The 26,755-nt window shown below is 40.8% G+C and overlaps 1 protein-coding gene across 3 annotated transcripts; it reads right to left on the reverse strand.

Moving 5' to 3' along the window:
• Window positions 1-4: 4 nt before the first annotated feature.
• On the reverse strand, window positions 5-26,755 carry dnajc14 (DnaJ (Hsp40) homolog, subfamily C, member 14). 3 transcript variants are annotated; one of them, XM_069906379.1, is made up of 7 exons: window positions 26,561-26,755; window positions 16,231-17,748; window positions 11,775-11,881; window positions 10,356-10,475; window positions 7,440-7,600; window positions 5,917-6,019; window positions 5-1,575 (listed from the first exon to the last, which is right to left on the reverse strand). In XM_069906379.1, exons 2-7 carry the CDS (start codon window positions 17,698-17,700, stop codon window positions 1,368-1,370), a joined length of 2,169 nt encoding a protein of 722 aa, XP_069762480.1. In that variant the 5' UTR covers window positions 17,701-17,748; window positions 26,561-26,755; the 3' UTR covers window positions 5-1,367. The 3 variants fall into 3 exon arrangements, with proteins under 3 accessions (XP_069762480.1, XP_069762481.1, XP_069762482.1); XM_069906380.1 differs by lacking the exon at window positions 26,561-26,755 and adding an exon at window positions 26,293-26,385; XM_069906381.1 differs by lacking the exon at window positions 26,561-26,755 and adding an exon at window positions 26,191-26,281.

Genomic DNA, 26,755 nt, shown 5'->3' on the forward strand with positions numbered 1-26,755 from the left:
AAAGCAATAGGAGTTCAGTTTTAATTGAGATTTAAAGATACAGTATGGTTGCTGAGAATATTGTGTCATTTTTAAATACTTTTTTTAAACAAAGAAAAATACAGTTTGGTGATGCAATCTGCATTTATTTTTACTCCTAATAAAGTTCTAGCTAACAAAAATTGTGTGGAATCTGCAAGCCTTTTTAAATCAAAAGAATGGAGGTCCATTGGGTGAACCCATCAAATAACATCAAATAAAATTGCTCAAAACTGTAACTTCAACAATGGTCAGCAGAACTTTTACAACTTACAAACTTCTACATCGAACAGTCTTGCCATTAAAAGGTAATAAGTTGTCAATTACTTATTCAACCTCAAATATCTTGTCAATTGATGATAGGGTGGGGACAAGATCAAATAAATAAACTTCCCATTCACACCTCATTGAATGATGAACATATGATGCAAAGGCTGGATCGAGAGAGTTCCAGTGTTGACCCCTGAGTACCTCATTTGGGTTGCAAGGCACTTCATATTTGTGTTCAATTGTACTAAGAATTCTGAAAACATCAATGTAACATGTTTCCTCTTGCTACTGCTTAATACTTGTGTAATTACTATGAAAGAGAATATCACCCTTGTTGATGAATTTTGTTAAATTCAATTAGGGAACTGAAGAAGGAGAAAGGAGGGGAGACAGACATTACAATAGCAAGAGACAGCAAAATAAGCACAACTCAATTTTTCTATTTATGGTAGAGTTATCAAAGGTTCATAAGACTTGCGAATAATTTCTGCAGCACAGTAAATTATCCAATATTTATTTTTTTAAGAAATTCAATCTCATCTCTCAAATCACAATAAGTGTCCCAATTTTGCATTTAAATTATTTTCTGGTTTCTTTTTTAATATAAAGTGCTTTATTTTAAAAAGAAAAGGCTCATCATACGGTGGAACTCAGGCTATCAGCCAAGCACAATGTTTCGTCTGTTCCTTTTCCATTCCAAATGTTTCCTCATTAAAAGCGGTCAGGAAGATGTATGACCTTGGGGAAAGGAAGTGCTGAAAAACGGAACATTTCAGAAAGTTGCCAAGCATGGAAAAATAATAAAGCATTTTTTAAAAAAGTCTAATTTTCCATTCTAACTGTTGAAACCAGAAATTAATTTGTTTTTACCTAACAAATTAGAAAGCAAAGCCCTCTTAAGATCACCTTGGTTCCCACTGTATAGCCAAATTAAAATGTTAAAAATGAGTTAAAGTCTATTAATTTGATTCAATAAGAGGACTTATTTATCTTTGTTCTAATCTAGAATTAAGTTTGACCCTCTCAGTCAGACTGCTATCTAGCTGACTACTGAGATTTTTTTAAAGCAGATACAAGGCTTAGTGTGGGAATGTTCGTCGCACCTTCTTCCTTCTTTTTTGCTTTGAGTCTGTTCTCTGTGTGGGCTCTTCTTTTGCCTGACCATTGGACCCCGTTTGTGATGGGTAAAAGGAGCTCATGTTGGACTCTGGTGCAGCTCCCCAGAAAATCTTGCTCAAAAATTCTTGGATGTCAGCAGGAGAACTTGGGCCATTTTCGAAGCCAGCTCTACACAGAAAAAAAAAGTTACGGAACAATTTTTTAAACCACCTCTTCAAATGACAATATTCTCATACAATAGACTGTCAAAATCCTTAACCACAAGCAGACTATGCACTATAACCAGAAGGTTTCCTAATTCACTGGTATGGACCACACAACATACTCATGAAAAGCAAAAAGATGGCTGTTTCTTCACCAACACCTTGTAATGCTCATACGTATTGGATGAGGCTACCTCCTGCACTCTCTACCTGGAACATCCAACAGTGAAGCGTCACTCCTATTTCTGCCACAAAAATTTACATCAATTATATTAACTGCAATCTACAAACCACCCTGCATGAATACCTTCATCAATAAGTGTGTGGAAGACTGTGTGACCAAGAAGACAATGGTTGGAGGTGCTGTGGATAGTGTTGAAGGTTGTCATAGATTATAGTTGATATAGACAAGAGGTAGAGTTGGGAGGAAAAGTGACAGATGGAGTTCAAGGAGTTCAAAATGTCCTAGACCCCCAAAAAAAACCCTGATGGAAGTCATATACAGGCTTCCAAATAGCTGCCAGGATGTGGGATGCAAATTACAACAAGAGTTGGATATGTTCAAAAGGGAGTTAGCTAAGGCTCTTGTGGGCAGGGGAGTTAAAGGTTATGGGGATAAGGCAGGGAATGGATACTGACAGAGAATGAATGATCAGCCACAATCAGAAAAAATGGCGGTGCTGGCTCGACGGGCCAATTGGCCTACTCCAGCACCTACTGTCTATTTTCTATTGTCTATAAAATAAAACACAAAAGTCTGCAGACACCGTGGTTGAAATAAAAACATAATGCTGGAGAAACTCAGTTCAAACAGCGTACTTTATGTAGCACAGATAAAGGTACATAACCAACGTTTCAGGCTTGAGCCCTTCATCAAGGCATTCCCCCGGACAAAAGGCATGCAACAAAGGCAATATTACAGTGGTTGGTGGGGGGGGGGGGGGGGGGGGGGAGGGGGGTGTGGAGCTTCAATCTGCAGGTAGACTAGGAAAATCAGGTTGGTGCTAGATCCCTAGAGAAGGAATTAGTGAAATGCCTATGAGAGGGCTTTTAGAGCACCTTGTGATTGAGCCCATTAGGGAAAAGGCAATTTGGATTTGGTGCTGTGCAAAGACCAGATTTGATGAGAGAACTAAAGGAACCTTTGGGAGGTAGTGATCACAATATCATAGAATTCACTCTGTAGCACAAGAAGGGGAAGCTACAATCGGATGTGTTGGTATTACAGTTGAGTTTAGATAATGGATATATGACTGGAAGGGAACCCCAGTAGAAACAATGGTAGATCAGCAATGGCAGGTGTTTCTGGGAATAATTCAAAAGATGCAGGATCATTTCACCCTAAAAAAAAGAAGCGTTTTAAAGAGAAGAATAAACAACTGGCTGACAAGGGAAGTCAAATTCAGCAGAAAAGCAAAAGAGAAGGCATATGGTATTGCAAAAATTAGCGGGAAGCTGGAGGAATCTTTTAAAACCACCAGAAGGCAACAAAAAAAGCAAAAAGGGGACAAAAGATGAAAGTAACCTAGCCAATAACATATAAAAGGACATCAAAACTTTCAGAAATATAAAGAGGCAAGAGTGGACATTGAACCGCTGAAGAAGTGGGAATGGGGAACAAAGAAATGGCGGATGAACTGAACGGTATTTTGTGTCAGTCTTTACAGTGGAAGATACCAGCAACTTGCCAGAAATTAGAGAGTCAGGGGACAGAAGTGAGTGTAGTCACTATCACTAAGATGCTTGGGAAGCTGAAGTGGATAAGTCACCTGAACCAGATGTTTTGTACCCCAGTGTTCTGAAGAAGAGAGCTGAAGAGATTGTGAATGCATTTGTAGTGATCTTTCAAGAATCACTGGAGTCAGGAATAGTTCCAGAGGACTGGAAAATTGCAAATGCCTCTCCACTCTATAAGGGAGAGAGGCAAAAGACATGCAACTATAGGCCGGTTAGCCTGACTTCAATGGTTGGCAAGATTCCAGAGTCCATAATTAAGGATGAGGTTTCGGGGTACTTGAAAGCACAAGATAAAATGGGCAGAAGTTAGCACGGTTTCCTTCAGGGGAGATCTTGCCTGACAAATCTGTTGGGAGTTTTTTGAGGAAGTAACAAGTAACAAGCAGGACAGACAAAGGAGAGTTGGTGGATGTTGTTTACTTGGATTTTCAGAAGGCCAGTGACAAAGTGTCACACACGAGGCTGCAGGTAGAGTGTATGGTGTTGTGAGAAAGGTACGAGCGTGAGTGGAAGATTGGCTGGCTGACAGAAGGCAAAGTGTGGGAATAAAGGGGGCCTTTTCTGGCCAGGTGCCAGTGACTAGTGGTATCCTGCAGGAGTTGTCATTAGGTCTGCTACTTTTCATGCTGTAATGTAAATGATTTAGATGAAATTAATGACTTTGTGGGCAAGTTTGCAGATGATACAAAGATAGGTGGATGGGCGGGTAGTGTTGAGGAAGTAGGGAGTTAGACAGGTTAAGAGAATGGGCAAAGAAGTGGGAGATGAAATACAGCACGGGGAAGTGTATGGCTGCGCACTTTGGTTGAAGGAATGAAGTAGACTGTTTTCTAAATGGGGAGAGAATTCAGAAAGCAGAGGTCCAAATGGACTTGGGAGTTCTCATACAGGATTCCTTGAAGGTTCACTTGCAGGTTGAGTCTGTAGTAAGGAAAACAAATGCAATATTGCCATTCATTTTGAGAGGACTATAAATATAACTATATATAACAATTACAGTATGGAAGCAGGCCATCTCGGCCCCTCTAGTCCGCACCGATTTAAATAATCTCCTCTAGTCCCACCTACCTGCTCCCTGTCAATAACCCTCCAATCCCCTCACATCCATGCATTTATCCAACCTTCTCTTAAATGACGACATTGACCCTGCTGCAACACCTCTTCCAGAAGGCAAATATGTAATGCCGAGGCTATATAAGGTGTTGGTCAGACACATCTGGAGTATTATAAAAAGCAAAACACGAAAATTTGTAGACACCATGGTTGAAGTAAAAACACAATGCTGGAGAAACTCAGTAGATCAAACAGTGTCCTTTATGTAGCAAAGGTAAAAATACATAACTGACGTTTCAGGCTTGAGCCCTTCAAGGAAATGGAAAATATCGGCAGGGGTCTGAACCAGAGTATGGTGGGGCTTGGTTGCAAAGGCAAGAGGTAATATGTGGAGAAGGGAGGGAGTGGACAGCAGCGAGCAAGGGGAGGAGAGATGGCTAGGTGAGTAGAGAGGGAAGTTGGGGTGGGGGGAGGTAAGCTGGCAGGGGGAAGGGAAAGGGGAGGGTTTCTGAGGGTTAGAGGGTTGGGGAGAAAGGGGTAGATGGGATGGAATAGGGAGAGGTGTAGGGGGATAAGGAAGGGTAAAGAGTAGTAAACGGGATGGGTGAGTGGTATCCAGCAATGAGAACTGGACTATAGTAGGAGTCTATGTCGGAGCCACGTGGTTGGAGTCAGTGTGGGAAGCTCCGGCCTGAGGGCGGGTGGGGCTCAGGTGAGAGTTGGCGGCATCAGGATCTCCTGTAGGTAGGCGGAATGGATCAACCCTTCCCTTCCCCCTTCCAGATCTCCTTCCCCCTTCCCTCTCTACTAACCCAGCCATCCCTCCTCCCCTGCGCGCTGCTGTCCCTTCTTCACTTATAACCTCCTGCTTTTGCGACCACGCCTCCCTCCTTCTGTTTTGTTCGGAGCCTTTGATGGCTCTGAGCCTGCAGTCGCTGAAATTTAGAAGGACGGGGGGCGGTTGGGTGGATCACATTGAAACATTCCCACTATTGAAAGGGCTGGGTAGATTGGGCGCGGAGATGTTTCCAGTAGTGGGAGAGTCTGGGACCAGAGGGCACAGCCTCAGGATAAAAGGACATCCTTCTAGAAGAGAGATGAGAAGCTTCTTCAGCTAGAAGGGAAAAACTCTGTGGAATTTGTTGCCACAGATGGCTGTGGAGGCCACATCACTGGGTAGATTTAAAGCAGAGCATGATCAGTAAGGATGTCAAAGATTATGGGGAGAAGGCAGGAGAATGGGGTTGAATGGAAAAAATACATCAGCAATGATTTGAATGGGGGAAACAGATTCGATGGACTTAATAGCCTAATCCTGCTCCTACATCTTACAGTGTAATGATCTTTGCTAAGCCCTGCATCCTGTCTAAATTCCATTGTAACTTATGACAACCTTCCACATCTTGCCTTCATATCATCTGCAAACTTATTAACCCACCCTCCACTTGATCACATAAAAATGAGAGTGAAAACAGTTGGAAGATCAATAATGATTGTACCGAGCTTTCTTACTCACCGATGTTGACCACCGGCTCCACAAGTTCTTGTAGCAAAAGATATATGGCAATGAACGTGATGTTTATCAGGAGATATTCTTACCTTCTGACACCCAGCCCATTCTAAAAAGAAGAAAAAGAAGTTATTCAAGTTGTAACTTGATACCTTGATGAAGGGCTCAAACTCAAAACATTGATGTATTTTTACCTTTGCAAGATAAAAAACACTATTTGACCTGCCGAGTTTCCCCAGCATTGTGTTTACTTTAACCATGGGGTTTACAGATTTTCATGTTTTACTTGTGACTGTGTGTGACTTGAGTTCACCAAATTCTCTTCCAAAAGATCAGAGAAAAATATGAAGGCAATGTCACAATGGTTGAGGTAATGAAAGAAATCCAGGTACTTTGTATCATTCTATATCCCAGCCAAGGAGGTGTGGGTGTCCCAACCCCACCTGTTACCCACTTGCTTCCTAACCACCCATTTGAAAGTGAATTACAAAATGGAAATTGATTGATGTTCAGGCATTAAGAAAGTAGAATCAAATCTGGTAAACATGGCTCACTTAATTCTATGTTGGGAACAAGTTCAAGGAACTGGATGATCTTTTCCTGGTCCTATGAACCATTCTGAGTTTCCTTCACACTATTGCCAAGCCACCACTTTGTATCTAATGGCTTGATCCATAAATCCATCCAAATGTCTTTAGAATGTCAAAATTGTGTCCCCTTCTGCAGGAGAAACACGCCCCCCCCCCACCACTCAAAATTAAAGTTGTCCCTCAGGTCCCTCTTGAATCTTTCTCCACTCACCTTAAACCCACGTCCTTTAATTAAAAAATCAGCTACCCTTTAGTTCAAAAATCAGCTACCCTTATCCACACCCCTTGTGAATTTATAAACCTTTATAAGGTCACCCCTCAGCCTCCTATGCTGTCGGTATAACCTGTATAAAAAAAGAGGTGAGGCAGAAGCTAGGAAGTGAAAGGCAGATCCAATTCAGGGGTTAATGGACAGACGGAGTCAGATGGGGGAAGATAATGACAGAGCTGGGAGGTGAGATGCTCTAGAATACAATTTTAGCTAGATTCTCCAGAACCACTTTCAGAAACACTCAAGAGTTTGCTGTCATGGAAGAGCTGTAATTTCCATCAACATTTCTTCTCATTCAGCAGAAAACAAGTGCTCTAGCCTGTTCAGAGAAATGACATCATTTCAGTTTCAACCAACAGCAGGTCATTTTGTATGTTTTAGTGTTGACTTTCGTTTCACAAAAACAGAGGAAGCACCTGTTGACAATCATAGGCCTAAGATATTTATGTCGAGTTAAATGGAATATAGAGCACAGACAGAAATCAGGAGCCAGTGATCTACACTGGTGTCTATGCTCCACAAAAACACTGCTGGAGTAACCAGGCAGCTAGCTTTATGCAACACATTATTTCCAAATTGGCAATGCACACAAAGGTCGAAAGATACCATTTTTTTTTCTTAATCCAACATGCTGGAACTATATCAAGACAGCTTTAAATTTTTAATACCTGTGATATCATAGACTTTGCCATCCATCATCGCAAAGTAAGTGATTTTCAATCCCAGCATTTTTGATTCTGCCCAAAAGTCTCCATCCTCGACAGCATGTCTCTTGTTACACTTAGCACAATATCGAGCTGCCCGAGGGTCTCGATCCATTTCAAATCTCCTGCAAATAACATTTGAACTTAATTGCGACACACAGGTAGATAAGGAAATGAAGTTCCAGAAAAGACTTGACATAGGATGTCACAGGGGCCCTGTGGTTAGTAAGGGATTACTTAAGGTGGCATGTGTGGAAAAAAAGGTTGAGAGCCACTGCCCTAAACCTATCCTATCCATGGATCTGTCCACATGCTTTTTTTTGAACGTAAACACTGCGATAGTACCTGCCTCAACCACCTCCTCTAGCAGCTTGTTTCATACACCCATCACTCTCTGTGTTTTAAAAAAAAGTGTCCTCTTAAATCTCTCGCTCCACCCAAAATCCAAGTCTTCTGAACATAGATTACAGCCCACGATGTTGTATATACCTACCAAATAAAAACTAAACACGCCCTATCTCATAACCCTCTATTTTTCTTGCATTTATGTGCTTGTCTAAGAGTCTCCTAAATGCTCTACCAGCCTCCATCACCACCCCTGGCAATGCATTCCAGGCATCCACAACTGCACGTTAAAACAAAACTTACCCCTGATGTCTCCCGAAAACTTTCCCCCCCTCACTTTGTACAGATGCCCTCTAGTGTTTGCTACTCCCACCCTGGGGAAAAGGTGCTGGCTGTCCACCCTATTTATGCCTCTCAGAATCTTGTAGACCTCCATTAAGTCACCTCAGATTCACCTACTCTGGACAAAGGACTCTCTGCATGCACCCAATCTATTCCTGTCATGATCAAAATAGGTGGTAAAGCTGGTAGTGCTTAGGGCACGGAAAGGCTGCAGAGAGACTTGGATAGATTAGGAGAACGGGCAAAGAAATGGCAGATGAAATACAATGTTGGAAAAGGTACAGTCACGCACTTTGGTAGAAGAAACAGACGGGCAGACTATTATTTAGATGGGGAGAAAATTCAAAATTCAGAGGGATTTGGGGGTCCTCGGGCTGAATACCCTGAAGGTTAACCTCCAGGTTGAATTGGCAGTGAAGAAAGCGAATGCAATGTTGGCATTCATTTCTAGAGGAATAGCATAGTAGACCAGGGATGTAATGTTGAGACTCTATAGGGCGTTGGCGAGACCTCACTTGGAAAACTGTGTACAGTTTTGGGCACCTTATTTGAGAAAGCGGGTGCTGGCGTTGGAGAGGGTTCAGAGAAGATTTACTAGAATGATACCAGGAATGAAAGGGTTAGCATATGAGGAATGTTTGTCGGCTCTTGGGCTGTACTTGTTGGGACTACAGAAGAACGAGGGGGGAACCTCATAAAGACATTTTGAATATTGAAAGGCCTGGTTAGAGTAGTTGTGACAAAGTTGTTTCCCATGGTAGCTGAGTCTAGGACAAGAGGCCACAATTTCAAGATAAAAGAGCATCAATTTAAAACAGAAATGTGGAGAATTTTCTTTAGCCAGAGGGCTGTGAGTCTGTGGAACTTGTTGCCACAGATGGCAGCGGGAGTGGTCTTTGGGTGTATTTAAGACAGAAATTTACAGTTATTTGATTAGTCAGGGCATCAAGGGTTTTGGGGAGAAGTCCGGGGAGTGGACCTGAGCGATAAGGATCAGCTCATGATTAAATGGCAGAGCAGACCTGACAGGCTGATTGGTCTACTTCTGCTCTTGTGATTTTCTACACCTCGATGAGATCACCCCTCATCCACCTGGGCTCCAAGGAATAAAGCCCCAGCCAGCTCAACCTCTCCTGGCAGCTCAGGTCCCTGAATACTGGCAACATCCTCATCAATCTTCTCTGCACCCTTTCCAGCTGGACAACATTTTTTCTGCAGCACAGTGACCAGAACTGAACATAATACTCCAAATGGGGCCTCACCAATGTCTTATAAAACTGCAACATGACCTCCTAACTTCTATACTCAATACTCTAACTGATGAAGGCCAACGAGCTGAAAGCCTTTTTGACCACCCTATCTACCTGTAATGCCACTTTCAAGTTACTACATCCCTGTATTCCTAGATCCCTCTGCTCTACACCACTCTTCAGATTCTTACCATTCACTGTGTACCCATGTACCCTGTCTATGTAAAACTAGTCCACAGCAATCTAAACCTTCCCTCACATCTATAACCCTCTATTACATCCATATGCCAAAGAATCTTTTAAATGTTCCTATTGCACCAGCCTTCACTACCACCTTTGTCAATGTATTCAAGGCACCCACCACTCTGTGTAAAAAACACACCTGACATGTCCCCTAAACTTTTCTCTACTCTAAACAGATTGAGCTGTTCACTCTATCTAACCAGCTCATAATCACATATACCTCTATTTAGACACCTCTCATCCTTCATCGTTGCCGTTGTCTACCTTCTTGTGCATCAGGACGTTTATCTCCTCAACCCTAATACTGACCATACTCAAGCCACTACTATTGAATGCCCCAAGTTCCCCATTCATCATGTCTTTCTCAACAGGATAGGAATTATTCTTTAAAATGGTATGGATGGATCTCCTGCAGATGCAGAGTGATAGGAGAAGAAAACAAAGAACAAATCTGGCCAGAGATACAAGGTGTACTAACAGCATTCGAAGGAAGGATGTTCATTTCTCTCTTGCCACTATTTGGATTACATGATGAATGGACAGTTGAATGGGGAACACAAAGACACCTGCAAATTTTGTTCCAAGAGTTGGTTTCTTGCGGGGTGGGGGGGGGGGGAGAAACGTGACCAGGGAGACTAACAAAACAAAAAGCACGCAGCTTTACACTTATTTTACAGATTAGCAAAACAAATAAACACACTTATGTTTTCCTTCACATTTACTGCACAGCATAATGTTCATTGCCTCCTTCAGATCTTCCTGGAGTTTGGTGAGAAACTCATTCATGGATCGATGCAACTCACTCTCTGCAGCGCATTTGCTAAAAAAAAAAGAAAACGCCATTTTATTTGATAAGAAATCAAGAGCAGAAAGTGGCTGGAAAAACTAAACTGAGATTCTGTGATTCCTCAGAAAAAGAAAACAATACAAACCTCTCAGCAACAAGCCTTCAGTATCCATCCACAGGGAAAGTCAGCCACGATAAAATGAAAAAGCAATACAAAAAGTAGTTGCATTTTTGCAGCACCTCTACATCTGGAGGATGACCTCCCACAACCAACAAAATTATGCTGTTAAAGTGGCAAATGCAGCAGCAAGTTTGCGCATAGCAATATTCTACAAATAGCAAATGACCATCTGGTTAGCTGATGGACCCATCCTGCTCTTCAAATTGTGCCAAGGGATCCCTTACGCCCATTTGAACAGGAAATCAGTGCCTTATTTTAGAACCCAAATAGGGGAACCAATCACATCCGAATGTTCTTGCACAGCTCCAATACCGATGTATACAATACAAATCGATAACAGGCACATCACTTCATGTTTCCTCCATGTCATACTCTCCCCTTCTTAAAAAAATAATTACATCATTGCTTCCTTCAATGAGAAGCAAGCAAAATATACACAAAGTATGGAAAAGTGGTTGACCAAAGTACTTACTAGATTAAAAAAAACAGAAAGATTGGCCTAGAGATATTTCATATTCATTAATATTATTCTGAGCAGCTAAATATTTTACCTTTTATGTCACAAGAAAATGAGAAATTATTAATATGCTCGTGCTGATAGATATTTGCGCTAAGCAGCAAGTGTTGTCAGTGTCCAAGAAATAGGAAACTTTTTTTCATCCAGCTTTCGCATCAACTACTTCCAAAGCATGGCTTCCCTGTGTGAGACTGACATACCACCTTTAATCGCTGTGAATTTTACAGACAGTTTTCTGATGTAGGACTTGGAACACAAATCAAATCTGCCAAGACTCGGTACACTTGGGATGTTTGTAAATGACAGAGGAGAATTTCATTCCATTTACCTGAACCACACTCTAACTCAGTCCTGTGTTTAAAAAGCAATATTCTTAAACATTACCACCAGGAAGCTTTATTTTTTTTTTAAAAACATGCTTCAGAAGAGTTTCACTCCCTTAACTCAAAATGGTCATCGTTGGAATGGAAAATTATAAGCAATAATCAAATTCAAGTTCAAAACTTTAATAGAATACTTTTTGATATCACAAATGGAAGGTAAACTGGCATATTTTAAAAACAACTGATCCTGCAAAGACAAAAATTATAGGCCACATGGATGTATCTGGAATGCAGCACTAAATTTTGCTTACATTTCATATTCCTTCCTCCTCTCAGGATTGCTCACAATATCCCACGCTGCTCGCACCACCTTAAAAGCTTCCTCCGATCGTGGGTGTTGGTTTTTATCAGGGTGAACCTGCAATCACAATGGGGTGGGTTACTTTAAAAGAGAAAGCTTTTGAATTGATGCCACTTGTTCAACTACTGCTGATGGTGGTTCACGTGAAGACAAGTCATCTTCATTTTAAAAAAATATTGAACTAAAACTCATCCTAGAACTCTTGAGTGGCAATAAATGATTAGTCAAATTTTACCAGCTGATGAGATTTGGGTAACAGCACCAATTAATTGAAGGAGTTTTTTTTTTCCCCACTGGTATACATTATTGCCTTGGTTTAACCAGTGGGATGCCACCCTCACTTCAGAGACAGAGAAACAAGGTGAAGGGGGGGGTGGGGCTGATGGGAAAATAAAGAAATAAAATTACTCAGTGGGGATTCACTGTCAAGGCCATTGTTCAATGACCCAAGGCTAGACATATGTACCACATTGGGCAAATACATAATCAAGTTCTGATGTTACATCTAAACTGCCTGCTGGACATGATTTCGGCTCATAAATGAAGAATTAATATTCCATCTCAATTTCATGGTCAGCCTGTTGGGGGAAAATATTTAACAAAGCAAAGTTCTAGACACTTCATTGTATTATTAAAATGAAATAGCAAGCCACAACTAAATACTGTTTATAGATTGGCAAATCTGCCAATCTACAGCCTCGTGATATACAAAGAGAACTGCCTCTAACATACACTGATATCTGAACAAATGAGTTGAAAATAAGAAGAAACCTAACAATAGTGAATGGAGCCCTAAAATTCAGAGCAGCATATTATATTGTAGAAATCAGGCAACAGGTCAGGCACATCTTTCAAATTATTAAAGATAATTTAACAAAGATCGCCTGTGTGTATATCTGAAATACACATATTGTTTCGCATGACAATGAATCTTTCTCTAGGTGTAGTTCTTAATGAGTAATTTCTTAATATTATTTACCTCTGTGGAAGAGCAAGAACTGGCAGATGATTTTTCTCGAGAATGGCTGCATTATTTCACACGCACAAATATCTCACTCGACACCTTCAGACAAACTGCTAGGTATTTTGAGAGTTTACCCCAGTTTGATCATGGCTGTAGTCCCTCCTTAGATTGAGGTTCTACTACCCAAGCTAATGCTTTAACACTTTAGCACCTGTCATTACTGCATGAGGTGCTATCTTTGAGGTGAGACATTAACTAAGACCCCATCAAGCCTTTCAAGTTGTATGTCAACGATCCCAAAACACTATTGGAAGAGCAGGGTGTTCCCTGGTCCCTGGCCCAAGTGTCATCTCTCAACCACTGTCACATTTTTAAAAAATCACATTGCTGTTTGTGAAATCAATGCGCAAATTAGCTACTGCATTTCCATTTTTGACAAAGTTGGCTAGACTTATTTCATTGGCAACAAATTACGTTAAGGTGCCTTGGGGCTGTGAAATTGCAATGAGTACAGATTTTTCTTGAATTTCCTCATTTTAAAATTGACATTCAGTGCATTTTTCTTGCTTCTACTTTTGTTAGAGTTGAAATATATAGCCTTTCCTGTCAGAGAAGAGTCACCATTTCAAGTACTGATTCTTCTTTGCATGGTCACAAACACCAAACTTCCAGAATTTCTGCTCATTTACAGTACTTAAATGTTTGTACAAGACATATTGTTATTTTCCAAAAATGCAAATGGAACCTGCAATCAAGTGATCCCTCCCTGGTACTGTTTGCCACATATACTCTCTATCCCATAAACACATGTCCTCTGGTAATGTGACATTTTTACCCTGGATAAAGATACTGACTCATAATTACAGCAAGCTATTTCTTTCAAACCGACACATTCATTCATGGAACAGAATCCAGTCATTGTCAAGGCAGCATCAGTAACTTTCTATTGATCATAACCTAGCTAATTTAAACCCTCAGCTGCATGCATACAGCACGCTATGAAAAGATCAGAATCATAATTGGACAGAAAGACATTTTACATCACATTTGCTCAATCAACTGTAAAGCCTTTTCCTCCTCTGCTAGAACAACAATTTTAGTTAAAGGTATATTAATATTTATTTTATGCCATGCGCAATACTGATTTAGAGGACAACTACATATACTTTGCATGCTTCTCGCAATGATAATCACTGACCAAAATGGAAGAGTTAAACCATCATGAGGTAAAGCACCACAGGAGAGAGCACAGGGGAAAAACACTTATATTTAGGACATTATTATTATTACATATGATATTTAAATCAACTTCTCAAAATGTGTAGAATCAATTTTACAAGAAATCCTGGACATCAACAAGGAAAATGGGAAGTCCGTTCACATTACTGCATCTCGGACCGTAACATTTCTGTTGTTAAGAAAAGATCCGCTAACTGGGTGTAGCAATCTCATAACTACAATCCAATCCAAGCACTCAATTAGCTTGCTCAGAACCCCATTAGTAGGAAGCAGATGCACAGCAATAACATATTAGGTTTGCTTTTTCAAATTTTGGTGCAAATATTCAGAAGTTTGTGCTTTCCAAGATTCTGATGGTCCAGTATGCATAAGGATGCTGACAGAGGAAGTGTTTTGTTTTAAAAACAGACAATAGCCTCACTTAAAACCTGATAACTAAATATTCTGACAAGAACAAAATCAGCTGCAACAGAAAAGACAAAAGTTCAACATCAAAATTCTAAAAGGTGAGGTGTGGGGGGGGGGGGGTGGAGAAAACTATTCACCTTGTTTAGTATTTTAAAATAATTAACTTATTTCTGCAGAAACATAGACCCAGAATTTGCTGGGAACACAGAATTTAAAGCCCTTGGTGTTACTGTTGAGCAAATGCCCTAGTAACTTCTTGTAATCAAAGGTTACCCAGTAAATTGCGAACTGCCATGTTGCTGAATTTTTTTTACTGTTCCACTTTGTAAAAACAGCGGCTCATTGCCATCCACTCATTGCATTCCAAGTTTTTGCTGCATTTGCGCCAATAAAACAATTATATTTATTGCAAAGTATATCATGGTTTATAACAATGCAAGTATATTTTGAGATTTCTCTTCTTGCAAAATGTAAATTTTTCAAACCCAGAGAGAAAACAATCAAAACTAGATTATCATTCCTGCAGATATTGTTCTGTTTGTTCTTTCTTAAAATGCAAAATCTTTTACTTTTCTTGAAAATCGAACAAAACTATAGACACTAAAAATTTAAAATAGAGAATGCTAGACATATTCAGCAGGTCAGACTACATTTGTGAGAAGGGAAAGTTAATATTTCAGGATGATAACCTTTTGACCAGAGATGTTAGCTTTTTTAATTTTCCTCTCTTTTTTCACATTCTCTTCCACACTTTCATTTTTCCCAATTTGAAATAAATTTGCCTCATTTCCTTCACTGTTATTCCTGTTACATTTTATCAGTCTGCTGGTTCTGTCATTCACCAAGATCTGAGATGCTGCATTATCTTTGTCAAGCAGTTGTTAGCGCACATTTCCAGCAGTTTGAAAAGAAAAATGCTCAGGCACAGCAAATTCTGGAGGGAGGGTGCATTACATTGCAAATCAAGGCAAAGTACATCATTAAATGCCACTTTGTGGAAGAATGTTTTACCGATACACAAATAACACATTTCAACACACAGCATTGTTTTAATTTGTCCTATTTATCACTTACTACACTACAAGGCATTGCAAGCGACTGAAGTTGAGACATGAGAGGAAGTGCCCATCAATTTTCCTGCAATCTTTCAGATCCCAGCTGTTACTGCAGAGTCAGTTTAGAGAAACTTTGCAGACACCATTGCCTCCCTCTTAGCAATAAACTCAAGATTAGAGGGCAGTGCAGGGAACGTCAAATACCTGTGCGGATAAGAAGTGAAAAAAGACACTTTCCAGTTTGCCATTTGCTTCTGGTAAGCCTGGGGACATTTCCTGCCACATGCATTGAAGTTGTTACTACATAGGAAATACCAACATACTGAAAGAACTGAGCAGTTCCCACAAATACAACAAAGATTTTTAAGTCACAGCATTAGGAAAACAAATGTTTGATATTATCTGTACATCTGAGCAAAAACATCACTGGGCTTTCATATTCCAATTATCACTGAGAAGCACACAAGAGCCAAAGAGGGTGGAGCCTGCTATCACTGTCAATAAAGTTGAGCAGCACCTTGGCTGTGGTACTCGTCGTCCATTGGCACCCAAAGAATATAAATGCAAAGGCATTCATTTAAAGTTGGGGTGGGGAAAGAGAGTGGGTGATTTAAATAGAAAAAGTCACATTTTATACACATCACACTTTGAATGTTAGATAAGGTAACTGGCTTAATAGAAGTCTTCAAATGGCACAGTTGCACTGTGTCTTTAATTAAATGTCTTCACACAGAACTTACCAGTACGGCCAACCGCCGATAAGCCTTTTTCAGCTCAGCATCACTGGCTATTACCTCCACGCCCAGAACTTTAAAAGGATCCAACTCCTCCTTTGGTACATCAGCCATTGCCAACAGCTGGTCAATCACGTTATCTGGCTGGTACCGATGAGCACCGGGTGACTGGGGCGAAGATGAAGCAGACCGGCCCACAGTCTGCAACTTAGCAATTAGCCAGAATTTCATTTGCAATTTCTCCCACAGTCTTTTCAAATAATTCCTAGATTCTTCTCTTGAGGAGAACAAGCAGTGCAGAAAACAAATCATTACCAAGTGGGGAAAGCTTTCCTGGTCCCATGTGGGTAACCTCTGAAAAATCATGAAAAGACCAGACTTTGCATATTTGTAGCCAAGTTGTACACATCCTATAAATAACATTAGTGCTAGAAAAAGCAGAGCAAGCAGCATTTTTAAAAACTTTAGAGTCATCTTCATTAAGGAAAGGCAAAACCTCCTCAGCTGCTCGGACCCCAACTTTGCCTGCTTCAGAAGCCATGACCTTGCACATCGCCAGAGCAACTTCTCCATTTGTTTTAGCAATCCAAACTTTAATTTATTTCTGTTTTCAGCATGCTGCCGCTTCCTCTCAGATTTTGAGTGCCTTTGTTTATTACTTGAAGATTTGCTATTCTTCTTTGGGTGCTCCTTCATATCCTCTTTATTGTAGGTGTTTAGAGAGGTATCTTTTGTCAGCGATTTGTTTCTTTGTCGATTGCTGCTTTTTCTATTGATTATTTTCACATCCGGCATCTTTATGTTGCTTTTTGCCATACTTTCCTGTTCATTTAATTGATCACATTTGTCCATTCCATCTTCTTGTGAAACATTGGCAGAATGTATGCAATTCAAGTTTTTTGTTCTGAAAGGGAAGTTATGGTCATCATAGCTGTCGGGTTTAAAGCACCCTTCCAAAAACATTTGAGTACGCGCAGAGCCCTTCGACTGAGGAATGGATGATGGACATCTATTCTCTTGCATATCTTTCTCAGTCATACCTTTGTGATTGGTTATTGCATCAGAAAAAGAGTATGGCTTGCTACTTCTGGCCAACTCTTTCTTTCGGTTCAGCTCTTCATCTAAAAGTTGTGATTCTTTGTGAACAAAGCATTTCATGTTATCAAGAGACTTGGGTGAGCTGTTTGATGTCTCAGGATTTGTTGCAGGTTGTTGACTTGTTCTTAACCAAGTCTGATTACCATGCAAAGTGCAGGCACATCTCGAAATATAGTGACTTGACTTAGTTTTGTCACATCGAGCATGGCAGGAATAATTTGGAGAATTGACACCTGGGTGATTTATCTGGGCAAATGGACAATGACTGTGATGTGGCAATTGGGATGCACATTGCTGCTGCTCCTCCTGACCCCAGTGAATCTTGTTTCTTTTTCTCTGCAGATCACCTCGGCTTCTATTATGATCCTTTAGCTCCATTGCAGCAGAATCTGGAGTTGCTGGCAATTAGATTTGTTCCATTTTCACCTGGAATCAATGAGATATAATCAAAAGAAGTAATTACATGTAGATATTCAAAACTTGCACTAATTACATGGTAGTAGCTATTTCACAAGTCAACACTGGATTGTTGCGGTTCTTTTCAGACCTAAAAGTATGTAAAGTAGTCTACCTTGTCTTCATGCTTGATCTCAATCACTATCACGTTATAATGAATTATACTACAGATTAGACTACAGATCAATTATCCATTTCCAGAGAGAAACAATTGTATCCATGCCAATCAATATTTTAATGTAACTTGGTGAATGATGGAGCAGGCTTAATTAATGTGCCAAATACCCCACTCCTGCTCCAATTTCATGATATTCAGTAACCACATGGTGGTGCTCCGGAAAACTCAAACCAACAGAAAACAAACTCCAGCACAGAGCTGTACTCCTGCTCACTACACCACATGTGGAAAAGAAATTAAATAAGGAGTAAATGAATACCACTTTGCTCCTATAAACAGTCAAGGAAGCCACAATTCCAGCGACAGATTTTACCAAGGATTACAGATCCTTTAACAAAATAAGAGGAAACATACTAGTCTGGATAGAGCATTGGCTGATAGGTAGGAAGCAGAGAGCTGGAATACAGGGATCGTATTCTGGTTGGCTGCCAGAAGCTAGTGGTGTTCCACAGGGGTTGGTGTTGGGGCCACTTCTTTTTACATTGTGTATTAATGATTTGGATAATGGAACAAATGGCTTGGTGGCCAAGTTTGCAGATGATATGAAGGTAGATGGAGGAGCAGGTAGTGTAGAGGAAACACAAAGGCTCCAGACATGAACCACATTCAGAATGAAAAAGTTGTCCCTCAGTTCTCTCTTGAATTTCCCTTCTCACATTAAACCTACGCCTTCTGTAATCATCTACCCTGAGAAAAAGACTCAGCATTCATTTTATCCACGCCCTTCCTGGCTTTTTAAACCTCCACAAGATCACCCTCATCCTCCAATGCTCCAGGGAATAAAGACCCACCCTGTCCAAGCTCTCCTTATAATTCAAGCCCTCCAGTCCCAACAACATTCTGGTAAATTTCCTCGACATCCTTCCAATTTATTGATGTCCTTCTTTTAGCTGGGCAACTACAAATCCACATCTACCCTGGACAGCTGAATCACGAGTTCACATCTTCTATATTCAATACCCCAGCCAATGAAGGGCAGCAGGCCCAATGTCTTCTTCACCGCCATGTCCATCTGAGTTGCCACTTTCAAGGAACTCTGCATCTGCACCCCAAGGTCTTTCTGTTCTACAACAGTTGCCAGTGCCCTGACATTCACTGTTGAAGTCCTGCTTTGATTTGACTTATCAAAGTGCAGCACCTCACACTGTCAGGGTTAAATTCCATTTGCCACTCCTTATCCCACCTTGCCAAATGATCTAGCTCCTGTTGAGATCCTTCCTCATTTTCCACTGCACCACCAATTTCACTATCATATGGAAACTTGCTAGTCATGTTAACGACATTGTTATCTCTGTCACTGATTTGGATAGCAATCAGTGGAACCAGTACCGACCCCTGCGACACATCACTGATTCAGGGGGCTCCAATCAGAAAAAGATCCTTCCACTGCTACTTTCTGCCTCCTCCATTTTCCTGACCAGAGCTCTGCAGTGCAGCACGAAACAGGTGCTGTTAAGACTTTTAATGTTTCCATCTGGCTTCTTGTAGCTGCTTTCCTCCACTGTCCCTCAAACATACAAGCTGCATACAATGTGGAGGAAAACACGGAGAGAAGGCACAACCCCCTCACTGACAGTAAAAAAAAGTATTTTGTGAGAGGGGCCTTCTCACCAAACGAATGTTAGGGTTAAAGACCAGGCAATATTGTGAACAGCACACAAGCAGTCGATGAGATAAATACAAATATTCACCAGTCCTCTGTGTTGGACTCATTCGATTCTGGTAATTTCTGCTGACCTCAGAAGCAGAGTACTGGTTGCTATTTCAGAACAGGGACAAGTAAAAAGCTTTATAGTACTATAATCAGTGACCAATGATAATGCGATAAGATTAAATAGACCATGACTGCACAGTACAGGCCCATCAGCCCACAACAATCCAATCCTTCCCTCCCTCACACCCATAACCCTCTATTTTTCTTACATTACATTACATCCATGTGCCTTACTGAGAGTCTCTTGAATGCCCCTAATGTACCAGTTTCCACCAGCACCCCCAGCAATGCATTCCAGGCACCCACTAATCTGTGTTAAAAAAAACTTACCCCTGACATTGTCCCTAAACATTCTTCCACTCACCTTTAACAGATCTCCTCTGGTATTTGTCATTGCAGAAAAAAAGTGCTGGCTGTCCATTCTATCTAAGGCCCTCATAATCTTATACACCTCTAGGGTCACCTGTCATAATTGACATTCCAAAGAGAAAATCTTGCTTCATAAGACAGGTTCAGCAATCCAGGCAACATCCTCTGCACCCTTGGTAATGCATCTACATCCTTCCTGTAATGAGACTAGAACTGAACACAAACTCCAAGCGTGGCCTAACCCAAATTTTTTTTTATATAGAGCTACAACACTACCTCATGGCTCTTGAACTGAATCCCCCAACTAATGAAGGCCAGCGCACACCATAAACCTTCTTTATCACCCTATCAATCTATGCGGCAACCTTGAGGGATCTATGGATCTGGACACCAAAATCCCTATATTCCTCCACACTGTTAAGAATCCTGCCATTAACTACATACTCCACCTTCAAGTTTGACCTTCCAGAGTGCATCACTTCACACTTAACTGGATTGAACTCCATCTGTCACTTCTCCGCCCAATTCTGCCTCTGCTTTCTGTAGGCAAACCAATTCAGAATCCACACAGCCAAGGTTCCTTGGATTCCATGCCTCACGACGTTTAAAATGAATCTACCGCGGGACCCTGTCTAATGCCTTACTAAAATTCATGTGCACCACAACCGTGGCTTTACCTTCATCAATTTCCTTTAGCACTCCCTCAAAAACTCAATTAGGCTTGTGAAGCACGACCTACCCTTCACAAAGCCACGCTGACTATCCTTGAGAAGACTATGTTTCTCTAAATGCTCGTAAATCCTGATCCCAAGAAATCTCTCCAATAGCTTGCCCACCACTGATGCAAGACTCACTGGTCTATAATAAACAAGGGGACCACATTTGCCATTCTCCAATCTGCGGTTACCTCACCTGTGTCCAGGGAGGATGTAAAGATCACTCCCAATGTCCCAGCAATCTCTTCCCTCGCTTTCCGTAGGAACCTGGGGTATATTCCATCCGATCCCAGGGACTTATCAATCTGAATATTTTTAAGAAGATCCAGCACTTCATCTTTCTTAACCCCAACATACTTCAGCATATTAGTCTTTGTGTCATTCTACACTGACCTCTCATTCACCTAGTGAGCACATTCATTTAGGACCTCCCCTACCTCCAGGTACATGTTGCCCACTTTATCTCTAATCGATCCTATCTCACTCTCCTCATTCCTCTGTTCTTCACCTAAATGTAGAATGCCTTGGGGTTTTCTTTCATCCTACTTGCCTATTCTTGTATCAGTGCCTGCATGCCGTATAAAATGAGCAACACTTGTGGCTTTCCCAAACTAACACAAATCATCAGAGTCTCTCAATTTTAACCTGGGAACTCGATCTAAAAATCTCTTAAGTGTGACTATTGGACCAGTTTCCACCACGACCCCAGGCAGCCCATAAAGGGCCCCATCAATCACTGTGCAAAAAAAACTTGCCCTGTACATTTCCATTAAACTTTCCTTTCTAGTGTTTGACATTTTTACCTTGTCAGTCTACTGTAATCTTATAAACTTCTATCAGATCTCCTGTAGCCTCCGACACTCCAGAGAAAACAACTCAACTTTGTCCTTCTCCACAGCCCAACCCCTTTAATCTAGGTAGCATCCTGGTAAACCTCACTGTACCCTTTCCAAAGCTTTCACATCCCTCCTGAAATGGGATATCTAGAATTCCACACAATACTCCAAGGATAGCCTAATTGTAGTTTCATATCACTGCAACACAATTTCTTACTCTTGCACTCAATATCCTGATGAATGAAGACATGCAGATCACATACCTATCTACTTTCAAAGAACTAAGGACTTTGACCTCCAAGGTCACTTTGTACATCAATGCTGCTAAGACTCATGCTATTAACTACAGATTTTCCCCTTACATTTGACCTCCTAAAGTGCAACACCTCACAATTGCTCGATTATACTCCATCTGCCATTTTTCCACCCAGATCTAATCTGTTTCCTTTGATTTGATAATCCTTTACACTGTCCACAACTTGAACCTTTGTGATACCTACAAACTCACTAACCCATCTACATTTTTATTCAAATCATTTATATACACAAACAACAGGGTTCCCAGCACCAACCCTGCAGAATGCCGTTGGTCACAGGCTTCCAGCCAGAATAACACCCTTCCACACTACCCTCTGTTTTCTCATAGGCAAGCCAATTCACTGTCTATCTCATGCATCTTTATCTTCGAGATCATCTACCTTGTCAAATCCCTTACAAAAATCCAGTGCCCGTTCCTCAGACCATCTTTCTCATCTCCTCAAAAAACAATCCTCGCACAAAACTATTTGGACTGTCCTAAATCTGTCTAGGCAAATGTTGCCCCTAAATTATACTCACCAATCACATCCTTACAACTGATGTGCGGCTCACTGGTCTATAATTTCTTGAATTATCCCCATTTCTCATCCTGAACAAAGGAACAACATTGCCTGCTTTTCAGTCCTATGGGACACCAAAGGTTCCTGATGAAGATACAAAATTCTGCCATGCCATTTGAAATTATCTGACATGAGTACCACAAAGATGCAGTAGCTTGAATATGTTATTGAATTTGAATAGACTTTAAGGGTGCAGATATTGGTGTGAACCTCTTGAGCCTTGGTGCCAGCAATGGTACCACTCTCAACCAAGCTAATTCACACACTTCAACCTTGATACCAAAATGCAGACCATGGCAGAAACACTATTTTCCAGATGCAATATCAAACCAAAGCAAAGGCACAAAAAAGATCGCATAACCATTAAAGAAAAAGTAGGTTTATCCAGTATCCTGATCAACATTTACCATTAAAATGAGATTACCATAAACTTTTCTTCATCATCTGTGAGACCTTTCTGCATACAACCGACTGTTATGACTTCTGCATTACAACACAGCTAAGGACACCCTGTACTTTAAAAAAATACATCTACTCGAGCTGCACTATGCTGTGCTGGGAACCTAGCATGAAATATTGGCTGTCCAGTCATCCGAGGAACCTGGTGCAAATCCCTGCCTTCTACTGGCAACTCTGCAGCACTGAGGGAGAGACTACTTGTGAAAGCTGGCATTTGACTGGCTAGGACAAGCAACATGTGACTCCTCATCTCCAAGATGTGGGGCACAGGAATGCCACCTCATGTTAGACACAGTGGAAGTTGTTGCTGTTACCTCGGGTCTTTGGTTGTCCACAGAACTCTCCCCAGACCAGACATCTCTCTATGATAACAAACAGTGGTCATTCTAAATACTATAATAACCCCTTTTAGTGGTAATTCCATTGGTGCTCTTATTCCTGGGAATGCACCAAACAAGGCTCAAAAATAGGTGAGAGGGCAGGCTTCAATTAGGATAATTGGACTTTGCACCAGAATACAAATAGGTTGACCGAGGGTCAAAACTTAGCAAATGGAGTTTCATGCAGGAAAGTCATCTGCTTTAGTAAGAGGAATCCAAAGGAGGAAGGGCAGCAAATGAGTGAAGTACAGAGGGATCTTGGTACTCTTATGCATGAAATGCAAGTAGTTAGATGTAAATGCAGCAAGTCATGACAACGAGTGGCATTTGGCCTTTTTTTCCTCTAAGTTTGGAGGTTGTATTTGCACAGTTTTAATCCCCTTATTTAAGGAAGGATATACCAACAAAGGCAACCAGGAAGAAATTCACTGAGCTAATTCCTAGTATTATTATGAACTGTTTCCCCCCCCCCAACAACCAAGTTAAATTTGCAATCTTAGTATTTAAAAGAATGAGTTATCTAGTTGAAAATACGCAAGATCATCAGGTGCCATGACAAGATGCATGTTGAGATATTTCCATTAGTGGCCATCTTAAACTCATTACAGGAAGAATGTGGAAGCTATAGAGAGGGTGCAGAGGAGATTTACCAGGATGTTGCCTGGATTGGTAAACAAGTTTTATGAGGCAAGGTTAGCAGAGCTGGGACTTTTCTTTCTGAAGTGTAGAAGGATGAGAGAAGACGATAGAGGTCGACAAGATCCTGAGAGGCAGAGATAGGGTGGACAGACAGCACTTGTTTCCCTGGGCAGGAGTAGCAAACACCAGAGGACATGAGTACAAAGTTAAGGGAGGGAAGTTTAGGGGAGAGATCAGGAGTATGTTTTTTTAAAAAAATTCACAGAGAGTTGTGGTTGCCTGGAATGCCCTGCCAGGGTTGCTGGTGGAAGTGGAAACATTGAGACTCTTAGACACATGGATGAAAAAAAAAGAGGGTCATGGGGTAGGGAGGGTTTAGTACTTTTTTTTAGGAAGGGATCTAAGGATCAGCACAACATCGTGGGCCAAAGGGTCTGTACTGTACTGTGATGTATTCTACATTCTCATGTGAGAAGTATTTACAAAATAAGGAAGCAGTCATTTAAAATTGAGGTGTGTATGAATTTCTTCCCACAGAGCCTGATGAATCTATGGAATTCTCTAGCCCAGGGGAAAGAGAAGTTTAATACATTTTTTGAAAGGTTGGGGAATTGAGGGCTCAGGGGGAGAAGTGGCACAAAGGAGGAATTTGGAGCAAATAGCCACAAATGGTTGTGCAGACTTGAAGGGCAAGGTAGCTTGCTCTTGTTCTTATTTTTTTGTATACTCAGTAAATATGATTAACCTTGTAAACAAAGAGGCTCCAAGAATAACATCATTAGCAGTCCATCCCAAAAACTCCCTGCATCTGTTACCATCACAGTACATGGACACTTTTTTTTGCCACTCTGTATGCTTCATTGGTGGCAAGTTCTGTGATTTTTTTGGACAATTCTGTTTGACACGCGACTTCATTTGTTCTGGAAAAGGATCTTGGGTCTGTATACAATCTGGGTCGTTACAAAACAATGTCATCCTAACCATTAGGGAACTACGCAGCTCATAGATGCTGCTGTGACCATGCATAACCAAATCTCTTAAAAACAATACCCACCCATCATAAATTAACTTCTCGTACGCAGTTTGGAGGTGATTATATCAAGCCAAGATTTTTAAAATTCCAGTAGTTCTTTTCAATATTTTGTTTACCCAAAAGGTTAAGAAAGCTTAGAAAATCTATCATTTTATAATTTGAAAAGTTTTACTATGTTATAAAATGATTTAACTAAATCCCTTAACTAATGTAGCTAGCTCACTAAATTTAAATTCTGCTTTTTCTCTAGATTACAGTAATTAAGACATTTCAAAAGAGACTTTATTACCTGTAAAATAGTTCAGAAAGTCCCAAAAGAAATGTGAAAACCACAATATAAATTACGGCTCCTATTTGTCTGCATTTTCCTCCTTCTAACTTTTTTAAAAAAAATGCCCCTCACTCTGCTTTTGGTCACCTTCACTAATGGTGCTTTGTGAGACTTTTGTTTGATAACATGACCATGAAACCCTTGAGATGTTGTACTATTTCATACCAATTAAAAATGAAAGTTTGAGTGTCCAAATCATGTTATCGTATTGAAATGTTGAAGATGTTTAGATCATTGAAACAGTTCTTGGTTAACCATTGCTTAATCCTGTTAGAACAGCTACCAAGGGAATATTGCTTGAAGGGACATCAGAATTTAATTGATTAATAAGCAGGCAATGATTCTGATTCCCAAGATACAACATTTATTTTTATTACATCAAGGAGCTCATGAAGGTTTGCTTATTTTCAATCAGTTTGACAGATGATCCTTCTTGGCATCCATGTTGGCTGATGACTGGTGGCAAGAATGCCCCATGTTCTGACAATTAATCTCAAGAGTGAGAGGGGAGCAAGAGGGGTATTCTTGACTCTGGTTACTTCACTGGGCAAACTCCTCCCATCCCTCCAGTGTTGTCATCATCAGTGCTCGTCCTTGCATTCTACAACCTCTGCCAGTTCAAGCAGAATTTAGAACAACCAACATTCGTTTTTTTTTAAATCTAAAAACCCGCCAGCATTCTTTTATGCAACAGTGAAAGCATTATGACATCGCCACACAAAATACGTTGGATGTTTTTTTGAAACAAAACCTGTTTTCAAAGACCTATTTTCCAAGACTAAAACACACCAATTCGAAAACTGACGCTTGGCTTGGTAGCAATTTGTAACTCTGCACAATGGGAGTGTTTGAAAGAAGAAAAATCCAAAATGTACAAACGGTTTAAGAGTTTCCTGATAAGTGATCAGCACAGAAATGATCTTCACGCGAACCCAACTCATCCCAGAAACAGGTGATTCTCGTCCAACCGGCCAGCTTTACCATTTCATTGAGTCAGACCCAAAGCAGCACATTTCACATGCTCGTCCGCCAGGCTCAAGTGGGATGTGACATTTGGGCCACGTTTGACAGCAGTGGCGTCACGAATGGCTTTATTGTGATCTTCACCCGTAACCTAATGAGTTCACTCCTTTTATTCCCCACACGTTAGACATTTCACTACCATCTTTTTAAATCCTACGGTGGGCGAGTGAAGGTCAATCTAATCAACTTCATGAAAAAATCGGCAAGTTATAAAAATTCCATTTACCTTAAAACACGAAACCGATGAGTTGGAATTTCTACTTAAATTCTCTAACGATAGACATTGTTCCAACCGATTTTCGCTTTAAAAGACATTCGCCGGCGCTAAAAAACAAATTCTGCTCCTTTGGCCATTGGAGCTCCTTCCAATCTGATCGCGAGGGAACTGCAACCGCCCCTTCAACCGCCCGCCTCTTCTGCC

This window comes from Narcine bancroftii, chromosome 12 (genome assembly GCF_036971445.1).
Source record: "Narcine bancroftii isolate sNarBan1 chromosome 12, sNarBan1.hap1, whole genome shotgun sequence".
Lineage (NCBI taxonomy): Eukaryota > Metazoa > Chordata > Chondrichthyes > Torpediniformes > Narcinidae > Narcine > Narcine bancroftii.

What these genes read in the sequence shown, in the direction of transcription:
- dnajc14 (XM_069906379.1), bottom strand. Translation starts at nt 17,700, where the DNA reads ATGGAGCTAAAGGATCATAATAGAAGCCGAGGTGATCTGCAGAGAAAA. An exon ending in AAATGTGAAGGAAAACATAA is followed by an intron (nt 7,601 to 10,355) that starts GTGTGTTTATTT and finishes TGTTATTTGCAG; the next exon opens with GAGATTTGAAATGGATCGAG. An exon ending in CAAAGTCTATGATATCACAG is followed by an intron (nt 6,020 to 7,439) that starts GTATTAAAAATT and finishes TCTTCTTTTTAG; the next exon opens with AATGGGCTGGGTGTCAGAAG.